The sequence below is a fragment of the Cibotium barometz genome, chromosome 9 (genome assembly GCF_041138505.1).
Source record: "Cibotium barometz isolate CiBa-2024 chromosome 9, ASM4113850v1, whole genome shotgun sequence".
NCBI classification, from domain to species: domain Eukaryota; kingdom Viridiplantae; phylum Streptophyta; class Polypodiopsida; order Cyatheales; family Cibotiaceae; genus Cibotium; species Cibotium barometz.
The window spans coordinates 46,066,790-46,086,321 of NC_141054.1; the positions used below are offsets into that span (position 1 = coordinate 46,066,790).

The window sequence follows — 19,532 nt, forward strand, 5'->3', positions numbered from 1 at the left end:
AAGTTGGTGATCTCACAAGAAGGTCCGCCTGAGTGATTCCTGGGCCTCCTTTGCGAGGAATCTTATCACCACCAGCAACATCTATGATATATATAATGTAGTCTGCCAACTCCCGACTAAAATTGGCTGCTAGATTGTCTGCAAAGAAAAAATATTGAAACTATAAAAAGCATCTCATAAGACCTAACCATGCAATTGATAGAGCACCAACTGCTATCAATACACACACCAAGAAAGGCAGTATAAGAAAAGAAGACTCCTGAATACTTTAAAAAATGTCTTTGCAAAAAAATGAAAGTCCTGCTGTTATGTCCCCAAAAAGACTAACTTACTTTGGCTGTAATAACGAGGTCAGGCTAATGCTAATTAGTGGCTCTAATGATGGGTTTACAACACTAATTGAGTTTTAGTAAGTTATATTTAATGACCCTAGGGCACCTTCATGGACACTTCATCTGTGGGGAGAATTCATGGGAGGTCAGGACCTGAAAAGGTATCAGACGACCAGACAAGAATGAAGAGTCGGGGTCAAATGTTCGTATAGCCCTCACGTTCTGGTATGCTCCTGGATGGAGCAATGGCTGGGTAGTGAGCTTCCAATCCGTGGTCTTGGACTAATCCATTTGTATGTGTAGTGTTTCACATGCAGATTCACATCAAGCAGCGAGCTCTCAAACATTACAAATAGTCTGAAGAAAAGCCCTCTTGCTAGGTGTTGCAGATGTTCAGTCATGTTATGAACTTGTCATGTAACATGTATCACTTGATACCTGTATTATTAAATGTACACCGGCCATGTCAGCATCCTTACTCATGCTTAGTAAGCAACTATTGGACACAAGCCATGATGTAAGCAAGCATCTATATCTAGCAAAGGACAAGTGATGCTTTGATCAATCAAAGGGATAAGTGTCCCCTATGGTTGAAGTTCAACTGATTCCTTGACGAGTCAAAAAAAAAAGCTTGTGGTCCAAGCCACCTCCCTTGTGAGGGTGAATTTCTTTAAAACAGGTCAATCCCTCTGACCTCACGAGTACACTTATTCCAGTTCTCATTATTGCAAGTCTAGTTCTGGTGTCTTTTGTCCTAATCATTTGCCCACTTATGAGGGAGTGTTTGTAGCCGAGTCAATTTTGGGGCTTTTCAACCATTTCATTGTAGTTGGTCCAGGCATCCGATGAGCAGCCTAGTGTGGACACTTTTATTATATTTGGACATTACTATCATTGACTTGAACTCCTGACCGCTTTGGCCCTAATGCTTGCATTAAGCTAAACAACACCACCTCTAATTGTGCAAGGACGAGGGGAAGGGGTAAACAATTGTGAAGTCAAGTTTACACACTCCAAGGAATTTGGGACAAGGTGGACAGAAACACAAATAAGTGGATAAGCACCTCATCTTTATCTCTCACTAACCATATCATACAATGAAAATACTGTATGGTGTATCCTATCTTAACGTGTGGTAATACTAGTTGTAGTCTCCTTATTGCAAAGTACACAATTACAGGATAACTTATCAAATCAATTATGCCTTTTGTTTCTACACTCAATGGAGAGTGAGAAGAATATATATATATATATATATATATATATATATAGAGAGAGAGAGAGAGAGAAGGGGTTGGGGAGGGAAGAGAGACTGATGTGCATTTGTCCAAACAAACAGGCTCACCTCCTCCTGATTCACATAACAAAATATCTGTTGCAAATCTTCTTGAAAGTTCTTCCAATGGGCCAAGATTGATACTGATATCTTCTCGAATAGCAGCATGTGGACAACCCCCAGTTTCAACCGCTGTTATCCTTTCTGGTGCAAGGGCACCATGCTTCACTAAAAACTCACCATCTTCTCGAGTAAAAATATCATTTGTTACCTACAAAGATATGGAAGTGAGACTCTAGAAGTCAAATCATATTAAAATGTTGACAACATCCACAGCAATTACCTGAAAAAAGTAACAAGCTTACTAGAGACAAGAACCATTTAGACAATAAAAATAGTGTCCTGTGCATACCTTAATCCAATTGCATGTGGACATGATCCTGAGCTGCAGCTACCTCAAGGGCAGAGTCCAAATGCGAGTATGTACAGATATGGCAGTGTTTTGGGCACCCAAACAAGTGGGTAATAGGCAGGCATGGCCACGCCCAGTGTGGAAAACTTTATAGCAGGTCGTGGGACAGTACTACAGGCCAACCAGCATATCAGATGCCTATCTATAGGCAGGGTTGGTCATTCATAGGTAGATGAGATGAAAATAGAGTTTGCGGTGCTACATCCCCGGCCAGCAGACAGGGCTTCTCAACATCCAGCTTCCATGAGCATTTCTTACTGCTCAATTTGTAGAACACTTGCGCCTATGTGCTTGGGCTTTTGAGAGATAGAAAGAAGAGTGGTGGACAGCACACACACGAGTCCTAAACTACTGCTTTGTGTTATGTACAAGAAGAAGTAATACAGCTGAAATTCAAGTACAAGATATGCCTGAGAATGAAGACATCAAATCACAGCCTTGTGACCTACTGTTCACTCCTGGTTATAGCACTTCACCTATGGAGAAACTGTAACTATTTGACCCTCCTAGCTCTATTTCATATGATGAAGCCCATGCCCGGACACTAGACAGGTGGAAGAAGACATGGGGACAGGGTCCATAAGGTTTGATTAAGAAAAAGCACCATTCTTGGTCAAAAAGCAAGAAAAAGCAAAAAAGTCAAACACGATTGACTGCGAACCAAGGACACCATTGAAAAGAAGAGACTGAGTTGGACCAAAAAGCTAAAAGCCGCTTTTCCAAAAAGTAGCTCTAGGGCCAAAAAGCAAGGCCCTGAAGCTAGAAAAGCAAACCAAGAACTTTTGACTAAAGTTGAGTAATATTTTACTATTAAAAAGACCAAAAGCAAATTAAAAGGCAAAAGCATCACTTTTTGGCAAAAAAGCAAAGCTTCCCCAAGTATAAAAGAAGCATGAGCCTCTCTTGAGCATCAAGTTGGAGAAGAACCTCTTCATCTTTAAGGCATTGCCATCTTCCTGATCATCTTCTCCATCATCATCTTCATGATCATGAACCAAATCATGGAGTTTTTCATCGTTGCTCGCTGATTCAGAGGGCCTTCATTGGCTACAGTGCCACATCATCTTCTGTCCGTACGACTGTACGGATTCGTACAACCGTACGAAGGTGTGCGGACATGTGCAGAGCTGTACGGACTGAGAATTTCAGAAACCCTAAAATTGCTCTAAAACCCCTAAAAACTGCTTTTTGAAGGTTTTTATTGCTCGAAAATCATTAAAACAGATTTTATATCAGTTTTCTTACAAGAAAGAGCTTTTCCATGGTTTCCTTCATCGACAAGACTGTATGAGTTGTGGAGATTACTCCTGGGATGAGCAAGTGATTCTTGGACTTGGACTTGAACTTGGGCTTGGGAACTAGAACTTGGACTTAGACTTGGATTTGGATCTAGACTTGGACTAGGACTTGGACTTGGACTTGAACTTGGGCTTAGAACTTGGACTTAGACTTGGATTTGGATCTAGACTTGGACTAGGACTTGGACTTGGACTTGGATTTGGATTTGGAGTTGGAGTTGGAGTTGGAGTTGGAGTTGGATCTAGATATTGGATCTGATACTAGCCCGGTGAGAGATTCTTGTGGGTCATCCCCGTGGTGTGCTCGGCATCAGAGATCTCGTGCCTCGACACCGACTTTGACTTAGGGATCCTACATCGGCATATTTGTTTGCTTTTGTATTCCTTGATTGTATTGATCCTTGCCAGCATGCCCGTGGATTGTTCCTAAATAAATTCCTAAAAGGGGGCAGTGCATGTTCCCCGCTCGGCACTCAGTGTGGTGTATTGTGCAAGATTCCTATTCCCTTCTCTCTCTCTCCTCTCTCTCTATATATATATCTTTATCTCTTGGACACGTGGTTGATTCTATCATGGCACGCCACATTGGGCTTACAATGGTATCAGAGCTGGATTTCTCTTGGAGAAACTTTCTTGGGGTGACAGAGCTATGTCGAGAGAAGAGGGAGACCAAGGGCCTAATGAAGGAAGAAACTATGAGGCCAATATAGGACCTCAGGATGGGAAGCAGGGTCATCAGAAGAGTATCATGACTTTCAGCAATTCAAGCGATTTCTCAGAGATGAAGAAGTCCTTACTTGGAGAACCAAGAGGGAAGAGGACCAAAGAAGGACTCGAATATTTGAAGATTTCATCAAGGATCGAGCCACCGAAGACAGGTAAGGGAAAGGAAGGCAAAGAAGCCAAAGAGATCGAAAGATCATCAGATTGACATCATACCAGGAAGTTCGATGAATGGTTTGTAGTGGTGCTTAGTCCATTGCATGTTTCAAATAAAGCCGTGGAATCTTTGTGGACCAAAGTTGAAACAAAACCCTTTTGAAGCATTGAGACTTTATGCTAGCAAAGAACCAGCGTTGGTTATTCTAGACCTTCTTGTGGTTGAACATGATGAAGATTGCATTGGAGCAGTCTTGAACCAAGAAGGCCATATTGTGGCCTATGAACGTTAAAAAAAAACAAGAAGGTAGCAGATGCATTATCTTAAAGAGCCCTGAGCCATGAGGTGTCTATGGCCATAAAACTGCTCCTGGGCTCGAAGTAGATCTCCTCGTGTCCGGATCTCCTCCCCAAACTGAGTCACTCCCACCGTGGAGTCGGACTCCATCAATCAATCCCCCTCCATACAAGAGTCCATGATCCTTCGCATGCCGCAGAAACCACAGGATACACAATCCTGCCTCCCAAAGAGTCATCTGCAACCATGAGCCCAATAGCCTCATCAGGAAGCTCACGTCCAATTTGGTGTCTATCAACAAGATCAATGAACCATTCTGCTTCTGAGTCAAAGAGGCATCACACTGCTCACAAGGATCAACACCTGTTACGGTGAAAAACCAAGTCCTGGAAACCTGCTCAAGACCATGCAAGGCCTTCTGAAACCTGTCAACCACCCCCTCTGAATCCGGAACCACAAAGCCAGGGGTATGCACCTCCTTCTGCAAGTAATCAACTGCCACCTGCCTGGCTTTCCGAAAGGTCCCCGTGGAAAGAACATCCTCATCTACAGGAGGTTCTTTGTCCCAAATACTATGAGACATCAGAGCATAAGTGACCTGTTCAGTTTCCTCTGACTGACGAACACAAGAACTACCAACATCAATACTGGAGAGTTCCTGCCAACTGCTGCCATCTACTGGCAAGCTATGCACCATCTGGTCTCGGAAAGCCTGTACCTGCAGCGTATCCACACTTAAGTGGCCATTACCAGACTGCCACTCATCACAAACCTGAGGACCTGGGAGAGAGAGTGCTGAAAGCTTGTAAACTCCATTCTCCACTCCGCCTTCCCAAACCACCTGGCCTGTTGCTTTGTCCCGGAGAGCAACAAAATGCTCATCACCAAACCTCTTCCTCCAGATTCTATTGATCTCTTCACCAAACCTCTTCCTCGACAGCAATATCTGTTGGCCGACGAGCACCTTAGCACATATATATAAGCATAAAGTCCTCATTCATCAGGACATCAGCTCATTCATCGTTGTAGCAAGTCTAGCATTCAATAGAAGCATATGTAGGGGCCAGAGGTCAACCCCTTTGGGGCTACCAAGGGCCTAACCACGTACAAGCATTTAGCAACCTTTTTGTACCATATAATACAATGAAACCCTGACACCAACTCTCTCTCTCTCTTCTTCTCTCTCCTTTGTCTTAATCATGTTTAAATCAGCATTTTGTTCTTAATCAGGCTTAGGACTGTGGATTAGTACAGCAAGGCTTCCGCGCATGCAACACGATAAGATGCAGTCGACATCTCAAGCACATAGTATTCCGGATTTGGAATCTACAAGGGCCTATGCTTTGCAGCAAGTGTTTTGGAAGATTCTAAGGACGAAGCGACAAAACTTTATGGAGGAGGATTTTTCACTCCTTTGGATGCAGGCAAGGATGTACTGCAACACGACACGATGCAGTCCGGTAGTGATCATTCTACACTTGCGCGTAGTTGGCAGGAGAGGCAACATTCGTGTTATCGACGGTCTCCTTAGCAAAGTCCCTCTCCACCGGATTCTTCGGACAGTTCTCTCTCGCTTCACCGGCTCGATGTCGGGGGACTACTAGTTTGTTGAGTTCTTCCTCTATGCCTTGTGAGGAACGAGCTCAATTAATGAAGCTTTTGAAGCCTCTCAAGTTCAATGGGAAGATCGACAGAGAGTCGTAACCAACTGGACCCATGAGATGGCTGTCACGTTGGCAGCAGCAGGTGGCTTAGATATTTTTCAGCTTTAACGGGTGCCGCTCTCTTGTAGTGGGAAGACCACCTTAGGCACCACTCTGTGGCTTGTTGGGATGACTGTCGCAAGGCGGTCTTGAAGCGGTTTATGTGTGGGAGAGACAGGAATTAGGGTTAGGTCATGTGGGAGACATACACAGAGAAGAACAAGAGAGAGAGGGAGAGAGAGTTGTGGGGATAAGTCAACTCATGAGGCATGAGTGTGTGACTCCCCTATCACACATGTATATTGCACTAGTACACATAGTGCACTTAGTACATTAAAAGTACTAAGTGTACTATGTACTATAACTTATGGGCTTGTACACACTATAAGGGTGGGCATAGTGCCTTTACCCCAACAACCTCCCACTTAAAGGCAAAGTGCCCTTAAATGAAGGAAAAGAAAAAAATCAGCATGTACATGATAATATACAAGGCCATATCAAGGCTGAAACTGGCCTCATCCAATGCCCATCAAGTGTCTGCAATGAGCAAACCGCTCTGGAGGCAAACTCTTTGTCAACAGATCAGCCGGGTTGTCATCCGTATGAATCTTAACAAGCTGAATTTGCTTGTTCTCTATCACCTCTCTGATGAAGTGATACTTCACATCCACATGCTTCGTCTTTGCATGAAAAACAGGGTTCTTTGCCAACTGAATGGCACTCTGACTGTCACAATGCAACAATGGAATATCCCCTGTATAACCCAAATCAACCACTAACCGAGATAGCCATAATGCCTCCTTGCAAGCCTCTGTGACTGCAATATACTCGGCCTCTGTAGTAGATAAGGCAGTGCACTTCTGCATCCTGGATATCCATTACACAGCACCTCCTGTGAATGTAAACACATAACCGGTAGTAGACTTCCGGTTATCTGGATGACCGGCATAATCCGAATCCGTGTAACCATGCACTAATGCATCCTGTTTGCCAAAGCAAATGCACATATCCTGTGTGCCCTTCAGGTATCTCATGACACCTTTCATTGCTTCCCAATGCTTCTTGCCAGGGTTGGCCATGTATCTAGAAACCACTCCCACTGCAAATGCAATGTCCGGCCTAGTAGCAACCATGGCATACATGAGACTGCCACAAGCTGAAGCATACGGAATCTTGGCCATATCAGCCCTGTCTCTATCTGACTGTGGGCTGTCCATAGCCCTGAGTTTCACATATGGAGGCAAAGGAGTACTAGTCTTCTTCCCCCCGTCCATATTGAACCTCTGCAAGACTTTGCCAATGTATTCCTTCTGAGACAAATACAACACATGCTGATTTCTGTCCCGAAGTATCCGCATACCCAAGATGTGATTTGCATCACCCAAATCCTTCATATCAAAGGTTTGATGCAGCCTCTGCTTCAAGGCATCCATCTCTTTACGAGATTTCCCGGCAATCAACATATCATCAACATACAAGATGAGGATCAATAGACTGCCATCCAAAGCTTTCTTGGTGTACAAGCAGTGATCTATGTCACTTCTCCTGAATTTCTGGGATTTCATGAATGTATCAAATTTATGATACCATTCCCTTGGTGCCTGTTTGAGCCCATAAAGACTCTTTTTCAGCTTGCATACAAGCTTCTCCTTTCCACTCACTGCATAACCCTCTGGCTGCTGCATATATATCTCCTCATGGAGATCACCGTGAAGAAAAGCAGTCTTCACATCCATCTGAATCAAGTCCAGATCATCATGCGCAACCAAAGCCAACACAGCTCTAAGTGTGGTCATTTTGACCACTGGAGAGAAGATCTCATCAAAGTCCACACCATATTCCTGCTTGAAGCCCTTAGCCACTAACCTGGCTTTGTACCTTGGCTTTGCATCAGGTGCAACTTTGAGCCTGTATACCCACTTGCAAGGCAAAACCTTCTTGCCTGCAGGCAAATGCACCAACTTCCAAGTTTCATTTTTGTGCAGAGAATCCATCTCTGACTTCATGGCACGCTCCCATAGAGCTTTGTCTGCCCTCTGTAAAGCCTCTTTATAACATGAGGGCTCCCCACAGTCAGTGAGCATCAAGTAGTCAACCCCTGGAACAAACCTGTCAGGGGCTCTGGAGGGTCTAGTGGACCTCCGTACCCAATGACCATCATTTGCAGGTTGCTGTCCAGCCTGCATATCACCCATTGGTGGCTCCTGTTCCATGCCATAAGGCTGAAAAATCATGCCCGCTATCTCCTCTAACTGTGGTATATCCATAGGGATATCTTCTGCCATCTCTGGCTGTCCATTTGGACCATTTTCAGCACCATTTAAGGGCTGGTTTTCCTGCTGTAATGGCTGATTTACAGCCCTTTGTTGTTGTCCATGATGTCCATCATCATCAAAGATGACTCTGCCAGGCTCCTGTTGCCTTGCAGGCTCCTTATACATGCATGTTTCATCAAAAATGACATCATTGCTGCGTATGATCTTTCTATTCACGGGATCCCGAAGTCTATACCCCATTTCACCTCTGTCACCATATCCTAGGAATATGCATTTGTGAGACTTAGGATCAAGTTTGGTGCGCATTTCCCTGCGTATGTGCACGTACGCAACGCAACCAAACACTCTCAAGTGCTTGTATGACGGAGGCTTCCCTGTCCATACTTCTTCTGGCACTTTCCCACCAAGCCTCGTGTTAGGTGACCTGTTTATAAGGTGAATGGCTGTCATAACAGCTTCAGCCCAAAAACCATGAGGTAACGCAGCATGTGACAACATAGAACGGACCTTCTCCTGTATGGTCCTGTTCATCCTCTCTGCTGTCCCGTTTTGTGGAGGATCATAAGGAGTAGAGAGCTCCCTCTTGATGCCTTTAGCATCACAAAAGTCCTGAAACTGTTTGGACATGTACTCTCCACCATTGTCGGAACGCAAAGCCTTCAATGTTTTGCCAGTTTGATTCTCAACATGAGCAACAAACATCTGAAACACTGAGAATGTATCGCTCTTCAAACGAAGAGGATAGACCCACACCTTACGTGTGGCATCATCAATAAAGGACACAAAGTATTTTGCCCCTCCCAAAGAAAGCTGAGGCATCTCACATACATCTGTATGCACAAGCTCTAACTGAGCATCTTTCTGTCCAAGAGCTTTCTTGTGGGGGCACTGTAGTTGCCTACCATATATACAATGCTCACAAAACTGAAAACTTGAAAACTTTAGAGAAGGCAAGTAACCCAAACGAGACAATTGCTCCATTCCTTTGACACTCATGTGTCCCAACCGGCTATGCCACATAGAGATTTCCGGCAGCTCGGTTGCATTTACATTAGCATGGTGACAAACACCTGCATGCAAGTAAAGAGTGTCCACCTTAGAGCCTCTGGCAACAACCAGTGAGCCCTTACTAATTTTCCACTTTCCACTACCAAATGTGGTAACATAATCAGCATCATCAAGCTGTCCAGTAGAAAGCAGATTCTTCTTGATCTCAGGCACATGCCTGACATCATGGAGCATAAGCTGTGAGCCATCTGAAAATACAAGCCTCACATCACCTCTGCCAAGAATCTTGCATGCATGGTTATCACCCAAATAAACCACTCCTTCATTGCCAGCAGTATACCTGACAAACAAGTCTCTGCAACCTGTGACATGAAAGGAGGCACCTGAATCAATGATCCATGAGTGCATACCATGACCACCTGTAAGAAGTGAATGGGCATCAAGTGAAGAAGTAAATAGGATCTCATCCTCACTGCCACCTGCATGTGACACATTGATTTCTTCAATCTTGACTCCACTTTTGCCCTTTGGCTTTACATCTTTGGCTTCATCTTTCTCTTTGTCTTTGCCTTTTCCCTTTTCCTTTTGATCATTTTTCCATTTGTAGCATTGCTTTTTAATGTGTCCCTTCTTGCCACAATAATAGCATTCCAAATCCTTTTTGGAGCGAGACTTGCTCCTTCCCCTTTCTTGGCTTTTCCCCCTTTGCTGGGATCTCCCACGTGCATTCATTGCATTGGACTTTCCAACAGAGTTGGTTTTCCTGTTTATCTCTTCTTGAAGAAGAGCACCCTCAACATCTGCATATGACAGCATAGCATTCGAATTGCTAGTGGCTGTCCTGAATGTGTCCCAACTCTCTGGCAAAGTGCATAACAGAAAAGTGGCTTTGAACTCATCGTCCATTGCCAACTTTTGATTAATGACCTGGCTGACAATACCATTAAACTCATTTAGATGGGCTGTCATAGACGCCCCTTCCTTCATCTGAAGACCTATGAGTTTCTTCAACCAATACACTTTGCTTGAGGCACTTTGTTGGGCATACAAGTCCTGCAATCTCTGCCACATTCCCCAAGCTGTCTTCTCTTCACGAATGCTGAAAAGTAAAGAGTCTGACACAGATAACATGATAGTAGATCTTGCCAGCTCATCCATATCTTCCCACTCTTCAGCAGTAAGAGAAGCGGGCATCACACCCCTTTCTTTGATAGGCTTGTGCTGCTTTTTCTGGAGCAACACATTGTAGCACTGGGTTTGCCAAATATCATAATTATGCGAGCCTTCAAGCTTCTTGCTGTGAAGCAATGAAGATCTCTCACCTGTGGTTGCCATAGCAATATGCAACCTGTCAATGCCTGACTCCCTGCAAAATGTGCAAACACTGCACCAAAAGCACACAAAGTGCTCACAGTTTTTCTCCCAAGCTTTATCTCCCACTGCGGAAGCACAAATGCAACTTTTCTCCCACTTTTTGTGATGAAATCACCAAAATCTGGTTGCTGCAGATTTTGGACAGCACCTCAAATGTGCTTTGTTGCCCTTCCAAAGTACTGTACAGCAGTACCAAGTGCTCACCAATGATGTACCAAACCTGTACCGGCAAGTACAGCAGCTGAAATTGAACCTTTTGGTCACTCAAAACAGTGTACAGCCATGCCAAAACTTGCACAAAGCTGTGCCAAATCTGTACCAGCAGGTACAATAGCAATAAATGCTCTCCTAGCTGTCCAAATGAGTGAAAATCAGACTTTTACAGTCCTGTACACTGCATACAACAGTTCCGAACAGAAATTGGGCAAAAGCCCCTTGACTGCAAGCTGATTTTTGAGGATTCAAGGCATAAATGTCTTGCCTGCTGCTTTGCCAAGCTCAACAAGCATACAAACTTGAAAAGCCCCTTGATTTAAGATCAATTTCTGATCATACATGGTACATTGACGCACATAAAGGCATCCAGAGTGTTCACGATGCTTCCCCCTGGCCACATATACATCCAAATAATGAAAGCCCTTTGATTTACAGGCATATTGAGTGCTTGTCAGGCATCAACACAATGCCCAAAGCATCAGCTGCGAGTGCCTGCATGCAAATCAACCAAATCGGCACAAAAGCCCCTTGATTTGCACTGCAATTTGCTGCAATTTTGCCCAAATGTGCGATTTCTCACATCATACAGCATGTATGAGTGCTTAATTGCACAATTACATCAAAAGCCCCAAATTTCGACATTCAATTTCCTGCAAATTGATCCTGATTGTGACCAATTTCCTGCAAATTGATCCTGATTGTGACCAATGTCACCCAATTTTGCCAATTTTGCTCAAAATTGAGCAATTCGACACCTGTACCTGCTCAATTGTTGATTGTACTTGCTCAATTGCAAATCCCAAAAAAAAAATTGAGGCAAATACCTTGTAATTTTCTGATTTTTTGTTGCAGAAAAAAAATTGATGAATTTGGTGCTGCTATTGATGCTGATGCTGATGCTCCTGCAGCTGTAGCTGATGCACAGGCTTCCGTTGAATGTGCTGTTGACGGGCACCGGGGTTCTGCTCACACTGAGCTTCTGCTTGCGGGTGGCTAATCACTTGATGGAGCTGCTGCCTTGTGGTTCGCTTGGCTGCTGCGACCCTGAAGGGGCTTGGAGTCGGCGCTCTCCACTGCTCTTCGCCCACCTCTCGACCAGTGAACACGTGCTCGTTGTCCACCAGCGCTTTTTTTTTTTTTACGTGTCCGCTTGTGCGTTGCATCCCTTACGGCTTCGCCGTGCTGCTTTCGCCTAGCGCATCTACGCCCAGCGCTACACGCTTGTAGTCGACAGCTCGGGTGGCGCCTGACACGCCTGCGTGTTCACTTGCCTACGTCAAGCGATAGCGGCCAGCCTGTTTAACGCTTTCTTCTTCGCTTCGTCGGATCCAGCGCTACACGTAGCTAGCCGTCGACCAATTTCCCAAACTGTTTCGCTTGTGTTTGCCTTCGCCGTGTAGCGCTACGTCGCCTACGCTCAGCGTTTGTGGTTTGCTACCTGTTGCGCTGCCTGACTAGCTGGTCGCTTGAGTGCTTTGCTCACGCACCACAGCTACTCCTGCTGGATTCCCAAATGCAAAGACTGGCTGCCCGTAAAAGCCATCAATGCAAGAAATCCTATTCGAGCAGAGAAAGAGATGAATAGCACCGCCTTCAATAAGTGCAGCTGGTTATGGCTCTGATACCAGTTGTGTGGGAGAGACAGGAATTAGGGTTAGGTCATGTGGGAGACATACACAGAGAAGAACAAGAGAGAGAGGGAGAGAGAGTTGTGGGGATAAGTCAACTCATGAGGCATGAGTGTGTGACTCCCCTATCACACATGTATATTGCACTAGTACACATAGTGCACTTAGTACATTAAAAGTACTAAGTGTACTATGTACTATAACTTATGGGCTTGTACACACTATAAGGGTGGGCATAGTGTCTTTACCCCAACAGTTTATTCCCATCGATTACCAACATGAATTGAAGAAACAGTGGGAGCGTCTTATGCAGAAACGTGGTGAATCGATCACCGACTATCTTGCTCGTTTTTGGAAGCTTTTGCTCATGCTCCCAAGGACAGTCTGGAGGTCGGAGCACGTTGAGTGATTTGTGGATGGTTTGAAACAATGTTTGCACGCAGACGTTCATTAGATCCAGGAGAGTTGGATCAACCACAGGGGCAATAGAAATTCAAAGACAGAGAGAGAGAGAGAGAGAGAGAGAGAAACATCGATGTTGCTGACGGGAGGAGTTCTGCTGTTGCCCCGCCGCCTCCGCCCTACTGTTGGTCCTTCTCTCTTGCTGGTCGTGCTCGCCAGTTCTTGTTCATAGTCGAGCTTCTGCTTCTGCCCTACCTCAGGGCGTGTGTGTGTGTGTGTGTGTGTGTGTGTGTGTGTGTGTGTGTGTGAGAGAGAGAGAGAGAGAGAGAGAGAGAGAGAGAGATGGGTAGAGGCGGATAGTCGCCATCAGCAGGCAGTCGTCACCCCCAGCAGATAGTCGCCATCAACAGGCCGTTCAGCAGAGATACGCTTGCCCTTTGTGTGATCGACATCCTTGCAGAGAAGACAACATACCGCCTTTCGTTATCAGTGGAGCTGCTTGCAACAAGAGGGTTTCCAGCAGGTGCTGCAGTACAGTAGGGGTTCCTCGAGGTACAATAGTTTCCGCAAGTACTGCAGGTACAGAAGAGTTTCCAGCTGCCGGTACTGTAGGTACAGTAGGGTTTCTAGCAGGTGACTTGCAGGTACAGTAGGGTTTCAGCAGGTGGTACAGAAGAGTTTCCAGCCAGTACTGCAGGTACAGTAGGGTTTCAGCAGGTACTGCAGGTACAGAAGAGTTTCCAGCCAGCACTGTAGCAGGTGCTGAATTTGGGTTTGAGAGAACGAGTTTTCTTTGCTTTTGTACATGGATTTGGATGATCCGGCTGCTGCTGTTGGCGACATGGCTGCCAATAGCCTTAACATGGATCTTATTGAGGAGATGATCGAGAAGGATGTGGGTTATGCTTCAGATGCCTCAGAGCAACAAAAACGTCAAAGGCTTGATGTTGATGTAAGCTATACTCCGGTGAATGTTGGAAAGAATGCAGAGGAAAGTTCTCAGCCACCTTCTCCGGAGTTTGCACGTTTGCTGCAGATCACTGGTGAGCTTCTGCAAGAATATGTGAAGGCAAATAGCGTGCAAATGGCTGCAGTGGATAATAGTGGTGTGGCTGATGTATGCATGGAGACTCCTTTGTTGCTACAACAGCTAGCAGATTTTCATGATCGTGCTGCTATCTTTTTCTTTACTGGGCGTATTCCATTGTTGCCTCGTCTTAGAGCATGGCTGGGCCGCTTGGTGTCGCCTGAGGCACTTGAGGAGATTTACGATGGTCCGAGAGGCTTTTATGAAATACTTTTTCGCACTTCGGAAGTGCCACTTTTTTTGGATGGGCAGTTGGTTCATGTGGTTCCGTGGAAGCCTATGGCAGAGTACCAAGATATGTTGCGCCAGGCTTGCCCAGTTTGGGTTGAAGTGAAACAATTCCCACCAATGTTTTGGCGTGTTTTACCAAGTCTCATGCGAGGTATCGGTGATGTCTTGGTGGTGCCTCGAATGACATCTAGAAACCGAAATCGTCTATGCATGTTGTGGAATACTGGGAGACCTAGGCCGACACATTTGCGTGTCAATATGGCTGGGCTGCAACCTTTAATGTATGAATTGAGGTGGGATACATTTGCTGGCCACTGTTTCAAATGTGGTGAGATGGGCCACTTTGTCTCCGAATGTCCTAAGAAAGAACAAGTTGCTGCTACAAAGGATATCCTTGATGGGCAGTTGCCCGTGGAAGATGAGCATGATGCTCCTTCACATGATGCCCAACACATGGATGTACATGTGGATGTTCAGAATGAGGTTGAGCAGCCATGGGTGGAAGTACGTGGTAAAAAGACACGATTTGTTGCCCCGCGGGGGGATTTCTCAGATGCTGTTTGGCGGGGGCCTTTGCGTGCTCATCAGGGGCCCTTACATACATATGCTCGTCGCCCTTTGGGTTCAGGTGCCCAGCAACAGACCAGGATTGAGAGGCTGGGAGGCCAACTTTCTCAGGGTACAGGGCCTCTTGGGGTGGATAGAGTAGAACGCTATCCTATTAGAAATCGCCTAACAAAAGAAGCACAACAACAATTGCCTCTTGTGTTTGGTTCGAAGGGTGAGGTCATCTCGCCATGGGATGGTCATTACCCTTTGACACGTGCTCGGGAACTCCAAGGGCAATCTGAGATCACAAATACCATGTCTAAAAATGCAATGCTTCAAAAGGTTCGTGATTTGGCAGATTGTCCTGGGCCTAGTACACGGCCTTGTTGATTCCTTTTCTGGGAAGGCTTATGAAAATTGTACAATGGAATGTAAAGGGTATTTCTTCGCGCCAAAAGCAGTTCAAGCTTTGGCGTACAACTTTTTGTCATGGTTGGGATGTTTTGTGTGCAGTTGAACATAAGCAGCATAAGTTGGCTGGCAAAGCCTATGTATATAAGGGATTTCATGTTTTCTACAGCGGACATCCTGCTTCGCAGTCAGGTGTTATGTTTGCTGTTCGTTCGCAGTTTCAGCCTTCTCTTGTGATTCAAGATGTTCATGGAAGATTTCTAGTGATACAGATTGTTTGGGATGATACGCCTTTATGGTTGTTAGGGGTGTATGCTCCAAATAATGCTCGTGCACGCCGTTTGCTGTGGAATGACTTGTGTGCTCTTTCAATCTCTCATCCTGGCTTTGTGATGGGGGACTTTAATATGTGTGTCTCCAGGGAGCAAGCCACGTCGCCTCATTCTGTAATGGATGGCCGGGAAAGAGAAAGGCGTGGGAAGCTTTTGCAGCAAGGTCGCTAAAACAAGACATGTGGTCTTGGTTGCATTCAGATGAAAGGGGTTACACTGATGCCTCACAACAGTTTCGGGGCACTTATGCTAGATTGGATAGGATGTATATTTTACATCAAGATCTCTTTTTGCCAGAGGTTCTTACTATGATGGTTGATCAGCAACAGGTTTTGTCAAATCATTGGCCGCTTGTGTTTGAAATGGTCTATCATCTTGTGGATGCATATAAAGGCTTGTTGGGACGCTTGCCTTTGCGCTTAAATCACACTTTTTTGGAGCATGAAGTTTTTGATGTTTATATGCGTCACTTGATACGACATTTCTCCACAAGAGTGTCCATGGCTGATTATCATGCTTGGCCAGTGTTCCTTACCAACACTCGGAAATTAGCACGTCATTATGGTCTTGCTAATGCCTCTATACAAAAACAGCATGTGGCCCTCCTTGAGTCGCTTTTAAAGGGCTTGCAGGCGTTCATGTTTACTGACTCTATGGATGCTGAAGTTGTGGATGCCATAGAATGGCTGAAAAAGGAGCTATCTAGGGTGCAGGAAGCACAATATGTTCGCTTTAAACTACTTGCACGTCTTGATGCTTTGCGGGATGCTAACTGTCAATCTCATCGCTTCTATGATAAGTTGCATCAAAAACATATGCGTGAGAATATTGTTAGGCTGATGGATGCCAAAGGCAACCTTGTTACTCAACCTTCTGAGGTTATTCAGCATTGCATCAGGTTTTATGAAGATTTGCTTGCCCCTCGAGAGGATGTCTCACCGGCTGTCCTGGCTGCAAGGGAGTCATTGTTTGCTGAAGTACGATATCAAGTTGACCCTGATGTGGCGGTTCAGCTTGATGCTCCTGTTACTCAAGGGGAAGTGGAAGCTGTTCTCTCCAAACTTCCCATGGAAAAGAGCCCTGGTTGGGATGGTTTGACAAATGAGTTTTTCCGAAAATATGCTGATCAGCTTGCAGAGCCTTTGACGCTTATTTGTCAAAGGGTTTGGGATGAGGGATATATGCCTGCCGATTGGAAGTTGGGCATACTTCGTTTGTTGCCCAAAGTCCCTTCGCCTACTTCTTTGGCTCAATGGCGCCCAATCTCACTTATGGGTATTATGTATAAAATCTTTACAAAGATTTTTGCCAATCGCTTGCAGAAGGTGCTTCCTACTCTTGTTCATCCGTATCAATATGGATTTGTGCATGGCAGGAATATTTTGCATAATATTCTTAATGTTCAAATTGGAGTGGATTATACCAAGGCAAAGAAGCAAGAGATTGTGATGGTGCAGCTGGATCTTGAAAAAGCTTTTGATCATGTCAGCTGGTCTTTCCTTTCTCAGTTAATGACAGCCATGGGCTTTGGTCCCAAAATGGCTAATTTGGTGCATTTACTTGGCTCTGGCTCTATCACGCGGATTATGCTCAATGGAGGACTTTCGGATGGTATTTCTCTCACCCGTTCTCTCCGGCAGGGCTGTCCTCTTAGCCCTCTTTTCTTTGCCATTGCCACTCATCCTATGTTATCTCGCCTAGATGCTATGGCATCGCATGGTGAAGTGGTTGGTTTGCATCTCCCTCATGGCAAGCAATTGGTTGCTCAAGCCCTTGCGGATGATACTTTTATGTTTCTCAGGGCCGAAAAAGCCAATATAGATCGAGCAATGGAAGCTTGGAATAATTTTGCATTGGCTTTTGGGCTGAAAATAAATTCATCAAAATCAGCCCTCATTGTATGCACGGAATTTGATCTTGAGGCATTAGGGTGGCAAGGCCGTGTGGTGCATACAGGAGACATTGTTCGTCATCTTGGATATCCGGTGGGTGTGGATGTGGACCCCCAAGCGCTTCTTGCTTGGATTTCTGCTCGGATCTCAGATAAATTTGTGTATTGGAAAGCTCAAGGGTGGCCTATGCATGTGAGGGTTAAGGTAGCTCAGGTTATTATGCTTAGCATGATTTCCTATTTTTTACCTTTGCTACCTTGGACGCACAAATCTCTCATCCGTTTGGTTGCTCCCATTCGGTTTATGCTGTGGAAGAGGCAAGGAAATATTATGGGTCAAACATGGATAGCTTGGAATCACATTACGACGCCCAAAAGAATGGGTGGGGCTGCTTTACTGGATGTCCGCTTGCATATGGTGGCGCGTAGGTGGGCGCTTTTTCAGGATATGTGTTTGCAAGAGCAGCCTTGGGTTTTCATGGCTCGTGACTTGATTGAGTTGGAGGGATTGTCACATGGGCGGACACGTGTGCAGGCTTCATGGTGGGACATTGTGAATGCGGCTCATCCTGTCCGTATTCGCTCATCACACATTTTATCGCATATTCTCCTTTCTTGGCATGAAGTTCTACTGTTGGCTCGGTGGGATCCTGGTCATGAAAGACTACTTTTGAACTCTTTGCAGTTCGAAACATTTGTGGAGTCGCGTGTCATTGTTTGGCCAGACAGAGATGCTTCACGCATACGACTCAACCGCATGGTCAGGCTAGGCTTGGTTAGAATCCGAGATGCTGTGATACCTGGTCGTGACATGCCATATTCATTTCGTCGTATTCGGCAGCACTTTAGGGTTCCTCGGACATTTCAGCCACTATGGGCTGACATCATGCATGCAGTTGAGCCTTTTACTCCATTGCCTCGGCCATCTGCAGATCAGCCTTGGCTTGATTGGGCACTATGTAAATCTGGTGACTTGATATCACTCTCAGCTAACCAGGTCTATCATAAGCTTGTATCAGAGAAAGATTGGGTTTCAGCCAAGGCCAATAAGGTGTGGGGATTGCACAAGTCTAAATCATGGTGGTAGAAAACTCTTATGAGTGGTTGGCAGTCTAAACTCCCTTACCAAGGTAAGGTTTTCATTTGGAGGATGTTGGTGGGAGGGTTACCTACACGGGATCAGCTGAGCCGTCGTAAAATTACACTGGCCTCTTGCTTCTTCTGCACGACATGCACTGAAACAGTTATGCATCTGTTCATGAGTTGTCCAGTGGCCCGTCAGATTTAGTCTTTTGTCTCTCGCGTTTGGGAGGCAGTAGAGAGGTCTACTGTTTCGGCTCATCAGTGGATATTTGGGATTTGTCCTCAAGTCATTACTATTCCATTTCCTTAGATGGACAGGACTTTGGCATATTTGGACTACACGGAATGGGTTCATTTTTGATTCCTTGTCTGGAATACATGGGCACATTCTACGTATCCGCGGTTTGCTGCTTTGGCAATTTTCTTCTCTTCTCTCAGCTCAGCTACTGGATGCAGATGTTATTTCCTTATGGTCTACGGCGGCTCGGCTGGCTCATCTTTGATGCTTCTATCTGGGATGCTTATTTGGCTAGGAGGCTTTCTTATTAGTGTACAGGTTTGCATGGTCATGATCCTTTAGAGGATCTTTTGTGGGGGTTTTGTTTGGGGCCATAGGTTCTGTGTGAGCCATGTGGCTGATGTACATTTTACATATAATATAAAACACCATTTCACGAAAAAAAAAAAAAGAAATTCAAAGACAAGGGTAGCCAGTCCAAGGCCAAGGATGATAAGAACAAGGCAAGTGGGGGAGCCTCGGTGACTCGCCTCACCCTTGAAGAGCGT

The 19,532-nt window shown here is 45.3% G+C and overlaps 1 protein-coding gene across 1 annotated transcript in view; it reads right to left on the reverse strand.

Moving 5' to 3' along the window:
* Positions 1 to 19,532, reverse strand: part of LOC147635633 (urease accessory protein G-like) — a 63,692-nt gene that overhangs the window by 1,432 nt on the left and 42,728 nt on the right. The window contains exons 4-5 of the mRNA XM_086803008.1: positions 1,678 to 1,879; positions 17 to 138 (exon numbers count right to left, since the gene is read on the reverse strand). Of these exons, the coding sequence (XP_086659134.1) occupies positions 17 to 138; positions 1,678 to 1,879 (324 nt within the window). The remainder of the gene's footprint in view (positions 1 to 16; positions 139 to 1,677; positions 1,880 to 19,532) is intronic.